Here is a 14,891-nt window from a genome sequence, read left to right on the forward strand (position 1 = left end):
GGGCCGGGATACCACTCAGTATTAAATCAAGTACTACCTTTCCTTTTGCTGGCTCTAAGACCAAGTAGTTTAAAACTCAGTCATTTATTACATGAGAAATGTCTCCCCACTGTGACCTGATCAATGAGTGTGATAATAAACACTTTTAAAAAGGCGTCCATTATCACAATACTTTGGTTATGAGAATCCACAGATCCACTAATTGGAGCCAGTTGCAAAAAGCACATGTGTAAAATTATAAGAAGTCTGAACCCAGGAATTTATTTTGAGTACTGAAACGGAATGGAGAGCCCCGACTCAATCCTCCCTCCTCAATTTTCTTAACTTCAGCACAGTTTTTGTTGTTGCAATCATATTGGTGTTGCCCTTGTCACTTCTACTTTAATTCCCCCCCCCTATATTTTACCAAAAGATACTATCTTAAAAACAAGACACTCGACCACGCAAAACTTGGCAGCCGTGGGGGCGGAGGGATAGAAGAAGCAGTGTTTTTGCTACTGAATCCTACCCATGTTTGAACACCCACGACATTCCATGACACACGCAGGGGAAGCATGCTAAAGAGCTCCCCAAGTTGGTGGGTATAATGTCTGTGCATAAAGAGTTTCAGGATAATGCTTTCCACAGATCTTGAACAACAGGAATTTGCTTCAAGACCATATTTGGCCTATTTGCAAAGTAAAGTGGCATCACCACACAACAGTATCCATACATCTACATGAAGAACCAAAGTAGCACATATGCCCCTTACACTAACTTGGCAAATATTCGCACAGAGCACACAAGGGGGAATTAAGAATATAAGGAGAGCCCTGTTGGATCAGGTCAAAACAGGAGGGCCACACAAGCAGGACCTGAGGGCAACAGCATTCTTCTCACTTGTGATACCCAGCAGCTGGTATTCAGAAGCATACTTCCTCTGACTGGAGTGAAGCTTTGCGCTCAAATCACTGAACAGAGTGAAAGGTTATGAGTCTTGGGGGTGGGGAGAGTGTGTGTATGAACTCAGCAGTGCTCGGTTTATTTTTTGGTTGCTATTTTGTTCATGTTGTTGGTGTTCTGTAGATTATAAATGTTACAGTACCTTTGTGAATCCTATAATTTATCATTTGTAATTGTGTTGTTTAGCTTTTTTTTTAGTTGTTTTGCTGATGGTGCTTTATGGATTGTAATTGCTTTACTGACAATTTGTTAATTGTTCTATATGATTTGTGCTGTATTTGTGATGGTCTGTTCTGTTATTGTTATTTACTGTTTGTAAGCCAGGGACGCGGGTGGCGCTGTGGTCTAAACCACTGAGCCCCTTGGGCTTGCCGATCAGAAGGTCGGCGGTTCGAATCCCCGCCATGACAGGGTGAGCTCCCGTTGCTCAGTCCCTGCTCCTGCCAACCTAGCAGTTCGAAAGCATGTCAAAGTGCAAGTAGATAAATAGGTACCGCTCAGGCGGGAAGGTAAATAGCGTTTCCGTGTGCTGCTCTGGTTTCTCCAGAAGCGGCTTAGTCATGCTGGCCACATGACCCAGAAAAACTGTCTGCGGACAAATGTCGGCTCCCTCGGCCAGTAAAGCAAGATGAGCGCTGCAACCCCAGAGTCGTTTGCGACTGGACTCAACTGTCAGGGCTCCTTTACCTTTATGGAGCTAAAAGCAAACTGCCGCTTGAAAAGTACTTTATTGGGATTTTAATAACAGTAACAATAAACAATAGTGGAAATAAGAGAGGTTAGAACAAGAATGAAAATGAAAGTACAACAGTTCTGAAAAGTAGACATATCATGTATAAAACTAATTGGAACAAAACATACTTCTAATAACTTATGTCTATCTCAGTTGCACTTTTGGTCTCTAGATTACAGACAATTCTGTATGTATTTTCAGTGAGTAAGTTGGAAAGTAATGTCAATATGTTGAGGGAAGGGATAGAAAGGAATGTTTTTCCATGCCAGTTTGCCAGGGATTTGCTAAATCAGATGTTCAGACTCTGGGGCCATGAAGCAGAGGAAGGCTGCTGCCTTCATGCCCTGATGGCAGGCTGGCCACCAAGGAGCCATGGTGTTTTGAAATCAGGTTTTCCAGCTGCAAAATTCCCTGTGAGACACGCCCTCCCCCCAAGTCAAATGAATACAACGCATGTTTTGCTCCCTGCTTAGTCTGTGTCAGTGGTGGTTTCTCCATAGGAACCAGTAGTTCTTATCTACAATACTGTAACTAACAGGACAATCCAACAGCTTTGCAATGGTGTAAATCTTAACTCAATGACACAATGGTGGAAGGTCCATTGGATCATCCCATCCTGATATCTATTCCTGCTGCCTGATGAGAATTGTGTGGCCAAAACTGGTACCTCTCAAGCACTGGACTTCTCCAGCTTTCACCAAGTTTACCTGCTGAGCTCAACTTGGCTGGTTGCTTAAGATGCTTCGTTTTACGCTGCAGTCAGTAGCGCTTGTAGTACAGACTTTTAGTACTGACTACTGTTAGCTCACAGAGGAAGGAGAACATCTCCTGGTGCCATGTGGTATTATTATTGTTTGGTTGTTTGTGGTTTTAGGGCATACACGTGGCTTTAAAAAAAGGAATAGAAAGCAGGATAACTACCCCCCCCCTCCTGATTGAAAACATCCCTGTGCTGTGCCAAACGCAGACTCTGGTTTGTGCTTGTCCTAGCCAGCAAAGAATCTCCAAAAGCTACAGTTCTCTGTCCTTAAGTGGCCTCTTGCTCAATCTGCATCCCTGGTGTTGCTAAATTCTTACACTGAGATTCAGTGTTTGTTCTCTGTATTTAGGAAAATACCGCAAGACAGGCCCAATCTTCATTGCCTGCAAGGTCTTCCCTTCTCTCAATTTATAGCAGCTGCAGCACAATCTGCAAGGGTTGTGCTCAAAAGTAAAAGCAGGGCCCAATTGCCCGTGGAAACAGAAATTTTGCATCCATTGCAATGTGTTAGCATGGGTGACAAAGCATTACCTGCCTGAGGGTGAAGTAGAGGTGGCCCTAGCCCCAAATAAGGTGTGTTAATATAGTTTGGGCAGTTTAAGTATGTAAACGGAGCACATTCAGCCTTTGTGTAATTTGTGTGTCATTTAACACATACACCTAATGTGTCTCATTCTCCCCCACCCCAGTTGATCCATCTGCACTTCCTTCCCACCCAACTGCAAATTTGTGCCCAACTGCACCTCCCCCCCCCCCCCCGGCAAGGAACTATGTAGGTAGAAGTGCCACAGAGGCATACTCACAGTTAAAGGTATATGGTAATAGCACACTGCTGACTTTAAAATAGCCACCTTGTGCAAAAAGATACATGTAATTCTGTGACATTGTGTGTGGGAAGCTGAGAACATCACAGATAATACGTAGGATGGTGTTGTGATTTCCTCAGAGTAGGATCATCTGTTGCTTTTGCATAACAGCAAAATGTTCCCGGGTTAATAGACTTTATATAGGTTTTGTGTTTGGCCTCAACCTCTAAAGCAGGGGTGAATAATAGGATCTGGCCAACCCTCCATAGGCCACTTTGACAGGGGAGTGGGACTGCCCACCTGTCAGTCATCTTTTTATGTCGGGAGATTCAAGCTGCAAACTCTATCTGCAAAGGAGGAATCAGTAGCACTCGCTCACACGTGTGCTCCCTTTCTTCCTTTCCTCCTTTGCAATTGTTGTTGTTTAGTCGTTTAGTCGTGTCCGACTCTTCGTGACCCCATGGACCAGAGCACGCCAGGCACTCCTGTCTTCCACTGCCTCCCACAGTTTGGTCAGACTCATGTTTGTAGCTTCGAGAACACTGTCCAACCATCTCGTCCTCTGTCGTCCCCTTCTCCTTGTGCCCTCCATCTTTCCCAACATCAGAGTCTTTTCCAGGGAGTCTTCTCTTCTCATGAAGTGGCCAAAGTATTGGAGCCTCAGCTTCACGATCTGTCCTTCCAGTGAGCACTCAGGGCTGATTTCCTTAAGAATGGATACGTTTGATCTTCTTGCAGTCCACGGGACTCTCAAGAGTCTCCTCCAGCACCATAATTCAAAAGCATAAATTCTTTGGCGATCAGCCTTCTTTATGGTCCAGCTCTCACTTCCATACATCACTACTGGGAAAACCATGGCTTTAACTATATGGACCTTTGTTGGTAAGGTGATGTCTCTGCTTTTTAAGATGCTGTCTAGGTTTGCCATTGCCTGTCTCCCAAGGAGCAGGCATCTTTTAGTATCGTGACTGCTGTCACCATCTGCAGTGATCATGGAGCAACGGCAAAAGACAATGGCAAAAGACAAATCAATGTCAAACTAGGATGGGCAAGATAAGATAGGATTCCAACTTGCTTCTGGGCCCCTTTATGTTGTTTAGGTGCCTCTTTTGTATCAGTGGGATAAACTAATGCAAGTTAATCTATATAAACCAGGCTAAAGTTGCATGGTGGTGTTTGAATCCCTGGTGAGTGGTTTGACATGCACACACATTGTCTGGCAAACTTTGTTCAGTGCATGGACCTAATGTAGGCTCCATCGAGAGAGAGATTCCCTCAATTTGTCAGGCCATCCCCTACTTTTGAAACTGTTTTATGAGATGGCACTTTGCAGACACTGAGAGAGAGAAAGGAAACCTGCTTCACCAGAGTCATTACCGTGGTACTGATTTTTAAATACAAGTGCAGCAGTTCTATTTGAGTTAACCTCTTGCTCCATCTACCTCAGCATTCGTGTATGCTCTGCAGTGGTGGCCATGTGCTAATAAACAGATCAAGTAGGCCACTGTGATAGAGTAACCACTTGGATCAGTTAGCCTGGATGTTACAGATTTCTCTCAGGTCCATGAATTTCCCAAAATAAGGTTGAACAGATTTAGCAGGAACAACCCTTAATGTAACGAACTGGCTATGGCAGCCCTTTGCATAGGTTTTGGGGGAGGGTTGTTCCCCAGCAAGAGGAGTACCTGTTTCCATTGCAGTGCGAAACCTCAGTCCCAGTGCATTGCTTGTTGCTTCGGGAGCTTGGCCAAGTGGTGTAGGCTCACAATGCTAATGAAGAACAAGCACACTTGCAAAGGAGCTGCCAAGTCTTACAGGCTGTCTTGTTGCTATGCTAGGGCTTTGCATTCTTTTCTTGTCGCCCTCATATGTGTGTGCTCAGAGAGTCTGCCAGATTCTGAATTAAGCAGCAGAATGGTACTGAATTATCAACTTTTAAAAAACAGCGTGGAAACTCAGTGTTGTCCATTAGGAATTAGGAATTCCTTTAAATAGATATGTGATTGAATTTCCCCTTGGCATATTGTTTTTGGCTGACAAAAGTGGGCCATGGGAGACTTTTTAGGTTCTAAAGATTTCAAATTAGTATGCTTCCAAAGGGAAGAGAGGGTGAATTTGTGCTACTGGTGTCAAAGTTATACTTCCACTTCCACCTACTGCTGCTATCTTTTTAAACCTTGCCTGCACTGGGTGAATTGAGGCTGTTTCAACCTGAACTGTACAAGAGGAATGTAACTTTAAAGCTATGCCATACAAAGGCTTCTGAGGTGGGAACATGCAGGATGCTTCTAAACAAAAGGGGCGTGTGTGTGTGTGTGTGTGTGTGTGTGTGTGTGTTAGTGTGTTAGAGGAGAGGAGGGACAAGAGGAGAGAAAGTTTAAAAGAGAAGGACTTTCCAGGGCAGTGTTATGTGAACCAGATAATCAAAGAAGTAGAAATGCTTGGCACAATTTTGAAAGTTAGAACTTTCAAGAAATGGAATTAATAGTGTCCAGTGTTGTGTAGTTCCATAAGCCAACCTCTCTTATCAAAGTGAAACCCTTGCATGTTGCATGCTTAGTTCTTATGCAGTCAAATAGAATTATGTGAGTGGAGTTAAGCCCAGTAGCAAAACATGTTCTTAAACCATTTAATAGCTTTTTAAGGAGCCAAAGCACCAGTAAACAAGATAACCAACACTAAATAATATCCTATACATTTGTCATGCACAATAAGGGCATGCTCAGGATTAGTGCAGGAAAGTTGCATGCATATACTTGTAACTATTTTACAAATGTGTACCTCCTTACATTCCATTTTGAAGAGCTATAGCTTTGTATCAGGCAGGAAAGGGGGGGGGGGAATGCAGCTTCCTAGAAACTGGGTTTTTCCACGCTGTATCTTCCTCCTACCCCCCTCCTTTTGTTGCATCTAGTAAAAATGGCTGACTTTACTAGTTTTAAAACAGCATAAAGCAATGGTTAAGAGTGTTAGAGTTTTGGATTTGGGAAGCCAAGATTCAAATCCTTGCTTAGTTGCGAAGCTCCCTGGGCTTACCTTGGGCAAGTCACTTAGCCCAAACAACCTGTTAGGAAAGTTGTAAAATTGAAAATGTGACTTTGAACTCTCCTAGGACAACTATGGTTGTTATAACTAAGGTGGCCATTGAGGTGCTTCTGTAAATCATGCTTCAAGAATAACCACTATCAGGATAACTCAATATCCACAAATTTTGGTGCATGGGAGGCACCCTGTTGAAGGGTGTGGTGGGGAGACTGTGTGTTGGCAAGCTATAGCTTTTCCTCAGAAAAGTTGCTTGGCCAGTGGCTTGAAATTTATTTGGCTGCATTCAGACAGTTCTTTATTCCATCTTCCTGATACTTACGTTTTAATTTTGGAAAAACTGGAGACCAAATTCCCCACCATTGATCTGCTAATTACCACACAAGGATGGTTAATGACAATTTCAAGCTTGCGAGAGAGCTGGGCTTTGACACCCAGGATCCCCTGCCTGAGCTTCTCTCTGGCCTGCAACATTCCAAAGACACTCCTATAAATGATGCTGAAGTTTGCCTTGCCAAGTTGTGTGTGTGTGTTTTGACAGGGTGATCCTGAATGGTTCATTACCAGGTGACCTGCCAGGGGAGTTCACGTTTGTTTCCTGGCGAGGAAATAGTGTGTTCGACTACATCTTAGGGTCCTCAGCACTGATAAGTTCAGGTGGTAGACCACATGGAGAGCGGTCGCCTCTCTGTGATCTTAGCTATCAACTCCCCCTTTCCCATGTGCCCCCTTCAGGAACCCCCTGTCAATGGAAGTGACTCAGCCTGAGCCATGAACTTTGCCGTGAGCGACCACACCACTAGCGATTATTCATCTTTGACCTTGGCCACCAAATTTGACAGTCCCACGCTTGCGCCTCTGCCTCTGTTCCCTGATGCAAGCAAAGATGTTGTGCTTAGGATCCCTTGGACCACAGACTCACCTTACAAACTTCTCCAACAGTTCTAAAGTGAGACCATGTTGGAATACAGAGCTTCTATAATTAACTCAGTAAACCCCCAAGAAGCTATTGAAACATTTGAAATCCTAATAAGATCTCTAAATGAGTTTTCAAAACAACAATTCAAGATGCAGAAACAATCCAGGGAGGCCTTTGCTGCTGTCTGGTTTGATAAAGAATGCAGAGCACTCGGAGCACACGTCCGGAGTATCTATTGACACCATCATAAGGAAGAGGCAACCGCCCTATCCCCATAATATTTCAGGTCTTAAAATTTGTTGCAGCATCTTATTGAAAAAAGAGATCTGAACATACCAACAAACAATAGGAACAGCTCCTTTATACCATAACCTCAAACAAGTAAAGGAGATTCTGGTCCTTAGTTTCTGGGGCATTCAATACTACTTACCTCTCCCCTCCACCCATTTTGCCTAGTGGTTCGTACCACTACTTTCCAGGTGTCCTGCACGAGGAACATTCCAGTGGAGCGACTTGTCATCATTCTATTCAAATGGATGCCCCCAAGTGGCCCCAAGTTTCATCAGATGAAATAAAAATGTTGATAGGCCAGTTAAAGCAAGGGAAAGCCACTGGCCCAGATGGGATAGGCCCCAATGTTCTTAAACTACACCCTGACTGGTGGGGCCCCTTGCTGGCCAACCTGTTCACATGGGTAGATATGACTGGACTTATGCCAGAGGCATGGACAAGCACAATTATCATTTCAATATACAATAAGGGAGAGTGCACATTACCACCTAACTATAGACCATTAAGCCTCCTCTCTATAGTGGGGAAGCTATATGCTAAACATCTCTTGGGAAAGCTTACCCAGTGGATGTCCCAATTTGCCTTACCAGGCTCTGAGCAGTTGGGTTTATGTCAAGGAAAAACTACCTTGGATCATTGTGTCATACTTTCTCACCTAGTGGACAAATACTCTAGGGTTCCTAATCAAAAACTTTATACCGTCTTTTTGAATCTAAAAGAAGCCTTTGACTCAATCCCGAGGGAGTTGCTCTGGAATGAACCGTCCAAAATGAACATCCACTTAAAGGTTACTTTTTCTCCTTAGAAAACTACACACTTCCATGAGGCGCCAGGTGAAATGCTCTCAATTAGGCAGGCTAACCCCAAAAATCCTCGTCTACAAAGGGATAAAACAGGGTTGCATCTTAGCCCCATATTAATTCATTCTTTTCCTAAAAGACCTATTTACGCAGGGTGGGTGGCCACTGCCCAAAGCTCAGCTCCATCCACGTTCCCATCTTACTATAGGTCAACAGTGCAGTCATTCTGTCTTGCACAAGGGTTGACTTGAAGCAGCTTCTGTGCTGCTGCCAGGAATAATGTATAGCTAACACCCTGGACAAGGGACGCGGGTGGCGCTGTGGGTAAAACCTCAGCGCCTAGGACTTGCTGATCGCATGGTCGGCGGTTCGAATCCCCGCGGTGGGGTGAGCTCCCGTCGTTCGGTCCCAGCTCCTGCCCACCTAGCAGTTTGAAAGCACCCTTAAGTGCAAGTAGATAAATAGGTACCGCTGTATAGCGGGAAGGTAAACGGCGTTTCCGTGTGCTGCTCTAGTGCCGGTTCGCCGGAGCAGCTTCGTCACGCTGGCCACGTGACCCGGAAGTGTCTGTGGACAGTGCTGGCTCCCGGCCTCTAGAGTGAGATGAGCGCACAACCCTAGAGTCTGTCAAGACTGGCCCGTACGGGCAGGGGTACCTTTACCTTTACCTTAACAGCCTGGAACTTCATTTCACAAAATCAAAAGTGCATGTTTTTTCAAAATCTGGAAGCCTCACAGGTGGGAGATCAGTGGTAATCTGTTGGAACAGGTTAAAAATTTGAAATACCTAGGCACCCCACTTCCAATACAACGCCTCCTGAAAATACCATTGTAAGCTCACACTTAATGGGGTGGATACTTTTGCTCTGGCTATTACGGTACCTGTTTCTTCTTCAGCAGAGGGAATCAATACATCCCAGCTGCACTAAAGGTCTTTAATGCAAAAGTAGGCCCAAAACCTACGCATGGCATCCCATTATGGATTGGTGCAGTTAACCAGTTGTTGAAACACATCCAATCAAAATTTCTGTGCAAAATCCTGGGGCTGCCAAAGTGTGCTGTATGCAGCCATGTGTCTGGAAACGGGCTTCTGGAAACCAAAGCGTGACTCACCACTATAAAATTCTGGCCCCGCCTACATTTCAAGTCTGACTTTTCATATGCTAGCAGAATTCCACCACTCGAATATCCTGTCACTCGAGTCGCTGCTTGTGCTCCCACAATTGGAAGCATTCTAGACAATCAGGCGTAGAATTCTAGAGATTGAATTCCAAACTCTTAGCCGCACAGCCAATAAAACCCGTTCCCCATTGGGGTTAGGAATTCCATCCTCGTATGGTCAGGGCACTCCATATTTACATCTTTACAATCCCCACCTACACAGAGCTCTTCCCTCACAAGATTTAATGTTTTGCCATCTACAGTTTTGCAAGGTAGATTCTCTAAAATCCCATATGCTGAAAAGCACTCCCCTTGTGGCACAAAACAGGTCGAATCCATCACACATGTTTTATTTCATTGCCCATTTTATGCAAATAAATAAATAAATATTTGGTCCCCTTATTGAAGGAGGGGATCTATCACACTGACTCTTCCAGGGTGTCCTATCTGCTGAATAATTGTAGGATTGATGCTGTGGGGAATGTGGCAAGATTTTTGAGTGATGCCATGAAATTCCGTCACCATAGGTCCTAAGAGCCACTTTTGTATCTCACGACATCCGGACGGTTTTATCCTAACGTACCTCTTACTATGTTTTATTACCCATGTTGTGTTCTGATCCATATATACAACACACTCTTTCTATGCCAGTAAAGGAGATTGATTGATTAATACTTGTTATTTTTCATGCTTTATGTGACCTATCAAATAACCTACAAGCCACTTGTAGAATCTAGCAGAAGTTTAGCACTTATTTCTCTGTCAATTGCTTCCAGAAAAAAATCCAGTTCAACCCTGTCAAATCACTGGATTTCAAATCATTGTAATTTCACATGATAAAGTTTGGGGTAGTATCCCAGCATGCAGTTCTTTCCTTCTGTTCAAAATTTAGTGTGAGATGGTGGTATATGGACCAAAAAGCCACCATCCCATAACACAACATGCACCACAGTGTAAAAGGAGCATTAGAAATCAGAACAGAAGCACTAGCAGCATATCCAGTAATACTAATGCAATAAATCCCACATCTGAATGCAGCCTTTGAAAGAAGCCTTGTTCTCTCTCCAGCGCAGAAATAACACTCCCCAAGTGTTATGCAGTGCAGACATAAAACTCAACATTACTATGCCACAGGAGTGGCTGGGTGATCATATCTTTCTTGTGCCTTCCCTCTTCCTCACACGACCTGTGCTAACTACAATAAAGATACTCCTAAATCCTGGCTGTAGAATAATTTGTTCGTTTCCACCCCACTACAAAAAATCATGGTTAAGAGGAAGAATGCAATGCCTTGTTCCCATTTACTGATTGATTATTAGTGATCAGGGTGCATTAGATCTGTACCAGTTCTATATGTTAAGTGCATTTCCTATATCACTTTATGTAAGATGGAGATTATTCTGACAAGTGGCTCTTAAATAGGTTTCTGTATTTTTCACCTCTGTGCTTCAAATGTAACATGTGCACTCAATTCAAAACTGAATCTTCTATTTTCTATTCCTTTAGCACCATTCAGAAGCAGGATACTATAGCTAAAAATGCATCTCTAAACAGTAATTGTGAAAGTGGTCCTCAAGTAGTTATTTTCTTTAAGCCCCTTAGACTACATAATAATGCAAATATCATTTCATCTTCCAAGCTAGTTTCCTTTATCATACCCAACTTGCGTTTCAGATGTGGCTGCCTGTAGAAGTCAGTACAATATTGTGGTTTCCACTTAAAACTTGTTTTCACCCTGATATTTGCAGTCTGTAGGCATTGCCACAAGGGGCTAAGGGGGCGCAGATGTCCACATACTGCCTTGCCCACATTCCACACACCCATTCACCAAAGCTGCCAGAGCGTTTTGGCAAGTGTATTCTCAGCCATTGCTGCTTGTCCTGACTTGGGGTAGGGTGAAGAAAAAGAAGCACGAATCAATGGTCACAGGGAGGGGAAAGCCTCAGCAGCTGCCAATACAATAGGCCTAAAATGAGTCTCAAGGAACTCTCCACTCCCCTTCCTCTGACTGCAGCTGCTGCTTCAAGATCCATTCTCTCATTTTGGCACACTGTCTTTTCTGTCTTTTGGCATTTTTGCCTTTGGGACTGGAGAGTTCTAGAGGCCCCAACTCTCCGAGGCAATTCAGATTCCACCCAGGTTTGAATAGGGAGGAACTGAAAGAGTAATGTGGCTCATAGGCCCATGATTCCAGGCTGAATATAGAATAGCAGAGTGTGATTGTGTATACAATATCCATATTTGGTTATAAATCTGTTACCTACTTCTGAATAAATATGCTTATGATTAAAACATTGTGGGTGTGGGTGTAGGTTTTACTTTGTGGACTACCTAGCCATACTGGCTGGGGCTGATGAGATCTGTAGCCGTAAAAGACTGAGGGGGAATGCCCCTTTATCCATCTATCATCTAGCTATCTATATCTATCTATCTATCTGTCTACCTATCTATCATGTTACTGACACTGTTGTTAAGATTACTCTAGCATGTATCTTAACTGCATTTATTTATAATTATATTTCTGTCCCACTTTTCCTGCAGTGAGCTCAAAGTGGCATTCATGGTTTTCCACCTCCCCATTTGATCCTCACAACAACCCCATGTGGTCAGGGTGTGATAGGCTAAGAGATGGTGGCGGGACTAAGGTCACCCAGTAAATTTAATATCTGAATCGGAATTTGAACCCCAGTCTCTCAATTCTTAGCAAAGCACAGTAACCACTACAGCACACTGTCTCTCTGTAAGTGTGGCAAATGTCATCATTATTAATGATATCCAAGGCAACCTGTGAATGGGAGGCTTGGGCAATATACAGGATCCTTTTTGCACAAGTGGGCTCAACAGCAGATGAAAGAAAGCTAGTTGTTGTCATTTCTTTTTGTAATACAGTCATACTTCATGTTACGTTTCTTCAGGTTGCGTCCTGCAGTGACCCAGAAGTACCGGAAAGTTACTTCCGGGTTTCGACGCTCGCACATGTGCAGTAGTGCTAAATCGCGCTTCACACATGTGCACAAGCATCAAATCACGCCACGTATCTGCGCAGATACAGCGCTTCAGGTTGTGGGCTTTTCACGTTGCGAATGGGCCTCCGGAACGGATCCTGTTCGCAACCAGAGGTACCACCGTACATGACTCTAGTTAGTTTTCAACCCACAGAGAAAAGCTGAGCAAAGAAAAAAGGGCACCCTTTAGCTCCTGTAATGAATGAAGTAGGCCTGGAAGGTGAACAATATACTGTTGGTCAGTCTGCAGTGCTTGGCAAAACTGATAGGTGAAACTAATTTCTCCTAAGCCACTCCAATTTATGTCTTAACTTCTCCACTCTCCTCAGGAAATAATGAAAAAGGTTTGCCAAGGTTCTTGATCAGAGAAGTGGACTTTGAGATAAAGGAACTAACTAGGCTCATGTTTTCGCCTGATCAAGAAAACCATCCGTCAAAAGCACCAGTGAAATATGGTGAACTGATTGTATTGGGGTAAGTATTTCTTATTAAAATGAGACCCAGTGAACATGTATTTAACTCTGTGAAGAAAAGCAGTTTTGCTTGTCACTATATGCAATGCAATCTGGACCTGTGAAGATTATTTCCACTGCCATTTTCTTCTTGCACCCTGACTTCAAGCTAAAGCCATCATACTAATGTTGGACGACATGGTTAGTTAGGATATGCCCTCATGGTCTTACTATTGTTCATGACTTTGGACATGATCCAACCACCACTAAACATGTCTAAGCTCCATCAGTTCCAGCAGGAGAGATTTAACATATATGTAAGCTTCTCACTGAAATCAATAGGGCTTAATGTTGGCTGTATTGTGTCATTTATTATGAAGGTATTTGGTTTATGGTACATTAGGCTATAAGTAACAGGCCTGTTAGCAAGAGAGAGCATCTGTTCTTATAGGCTACCCTTCAGTGTATCTGAGTTGACAGTTTCACATAAATTTTACATTTCTGCAATGATTTTTAGAAGGACCTCAGTAGACTTGTAATACTATCTCCAGGGGTGTTTTATATGTATATATTTAAATCATTTGCACCCCTATCATTCAAATGCACAAGTAGTCGTAACCAAAAAAAATCATACTATAAATTAACAATTTAAAAATCAGTTACAAAATAATTAAAACACTAAAGCAACAGTAGGTAAATAGCACTAAACAGCCAAATATCAGTAATACAGCAGCAGTAAAAATTATTCCAAATATACAAAGACTTTTATTTTGGGTTGAGCAGGAGACTCTTAATCTCAGGGTCGTGGGTTCGATCCCCATGTTGGGCAAAGGATTCCTGCATTGCAGGGGGTTGGACTAGATGACCCTCGTGGCCCCTTCCAACGCTACAATTCTATGATTCTAAGTAGCCAAGATATCTCCACCTGCCCTGCTTCCACTGCCCTGCTTCCACTGCCCATTCTTTTGGCAAACAATCAGTTACAAACCGAATGCCTTCTTAAAAAGGAAGGTTTTTACTAGCTTTCAGAATGCCATTAAAGAGACGATAAGGTGTTACTTTCTTGGGAGGGAATTTCAGCCACAGGGAGGGGGGAGCCCCTCTTTTTAGTCCTAACCAAGTATACTGCAAGGGATTCTGGGTCACACAGAAGGGCCTTTGATGGTGATCATGTTATACAGGAGAGAAGGAGGTCCTTCAGATATCCCAGTCTTAAACCATTAAGGATTTTAAAGGGAATCACCGGCACTTTGAATTGTTCCTGGAAACAAATTGGAAGCTACTGCAGCTGTTTAGGTTTGAAAAGCACATGCTCAATTTTAACAACTTGGCCATGGACTCTTCAAAGGCAGATCCATGTATAGAACATTGCCGTAATCCAGATGTAATGCAGCTAGTGCCATGGCCAGCTCTGCCTCTCCAGGCGCACAGTTGGTGGCCAAGTCTCAGCTTGGCAAAGGCACTTCTGGCCTCGGCAGACACCTGGGCAGCCAGGGTCCAGGCCACATACAGAAAAATCCCCACACTACACACCTGCATTTTCAAGGGGAGTGTAGCCACATCCAACACAGGTTAAACCCCAAGAACTGAGTCAGTTCTACTGACTGTGACCACCGTGTCAGGACTAAGCTTCAGTTTGTTTGCCCACATCAGTTCATTTCAGCCATAAAGGCATAGATCTACTTGAGTGATGCACAACTTTTTTATAATAAAAAACCTACACTTTTTAAAAAAAAGATCTTTAATTCCACAGGTTTGTGGTAATATGTCCAAATTAATTCAGAGGCAACCCATCCACAAATACCCTCTGTAATGTCTTCATTCACCCTTTTTCCACAGGTACAATGGCTCTCTGCCAAATGGAGATCGAGGAAGAAGAAAAAGCAGATTTGCTTTATTTAAAAGAGCCAAAGCAAATGGGGTGAAACCTAGCACTGTGCACATTGCCTGTACGCCTCAGGCAGCAAAGGTAAGCTTGAC

At 43.4% G+C, this 14,891-nt stretch overlaps 1 protein-coding gene across 3 annotated transcripts in view; it reads left to right on the top strand.

The window, feature by feature from the left end:
* The window catches only part of PELI1 (pellino E3 ubiquitin protein ligase 1), a 60,589-nt gene that overhangs the window by 31,794 nt on the left and 13,904 nt on the right, over window positions 1-14,891 (top strand). For all 3 annotated transcript variants that reach the window (XM_080997446.1, XM_080997447.1, XM_080997445.1), the window contains exons 2-3: window positions 12,789-12,933; window positions 14,751-14,880. In XM_080997446.1, the coding sequence (XP_080853572.1) occupies window positions 12,863-12,933; window positions 14,751-14,880 (201 nt within the window). In that variant the 5' untranslated portion in view covers window positions 12,789-12,862. The remainder of the gene's footprint in view (window positions 1-12,788; window positions 12,934-14,750; window positions 14,881-14,891) is intronic.

This window comes from Podarcis pityusensis, assembly GCF_964106645.2.
Source record: "Podarcis pityusensis genome assembly, chromosome: 3".
Classification (NCBI taxonomy): domain Eukaryota; kingdom Metazoa; phylum Chordata; class Lepidosauria; order Squamata; family Lacertidae; genus Podarcis; species Podarcis pityusensis.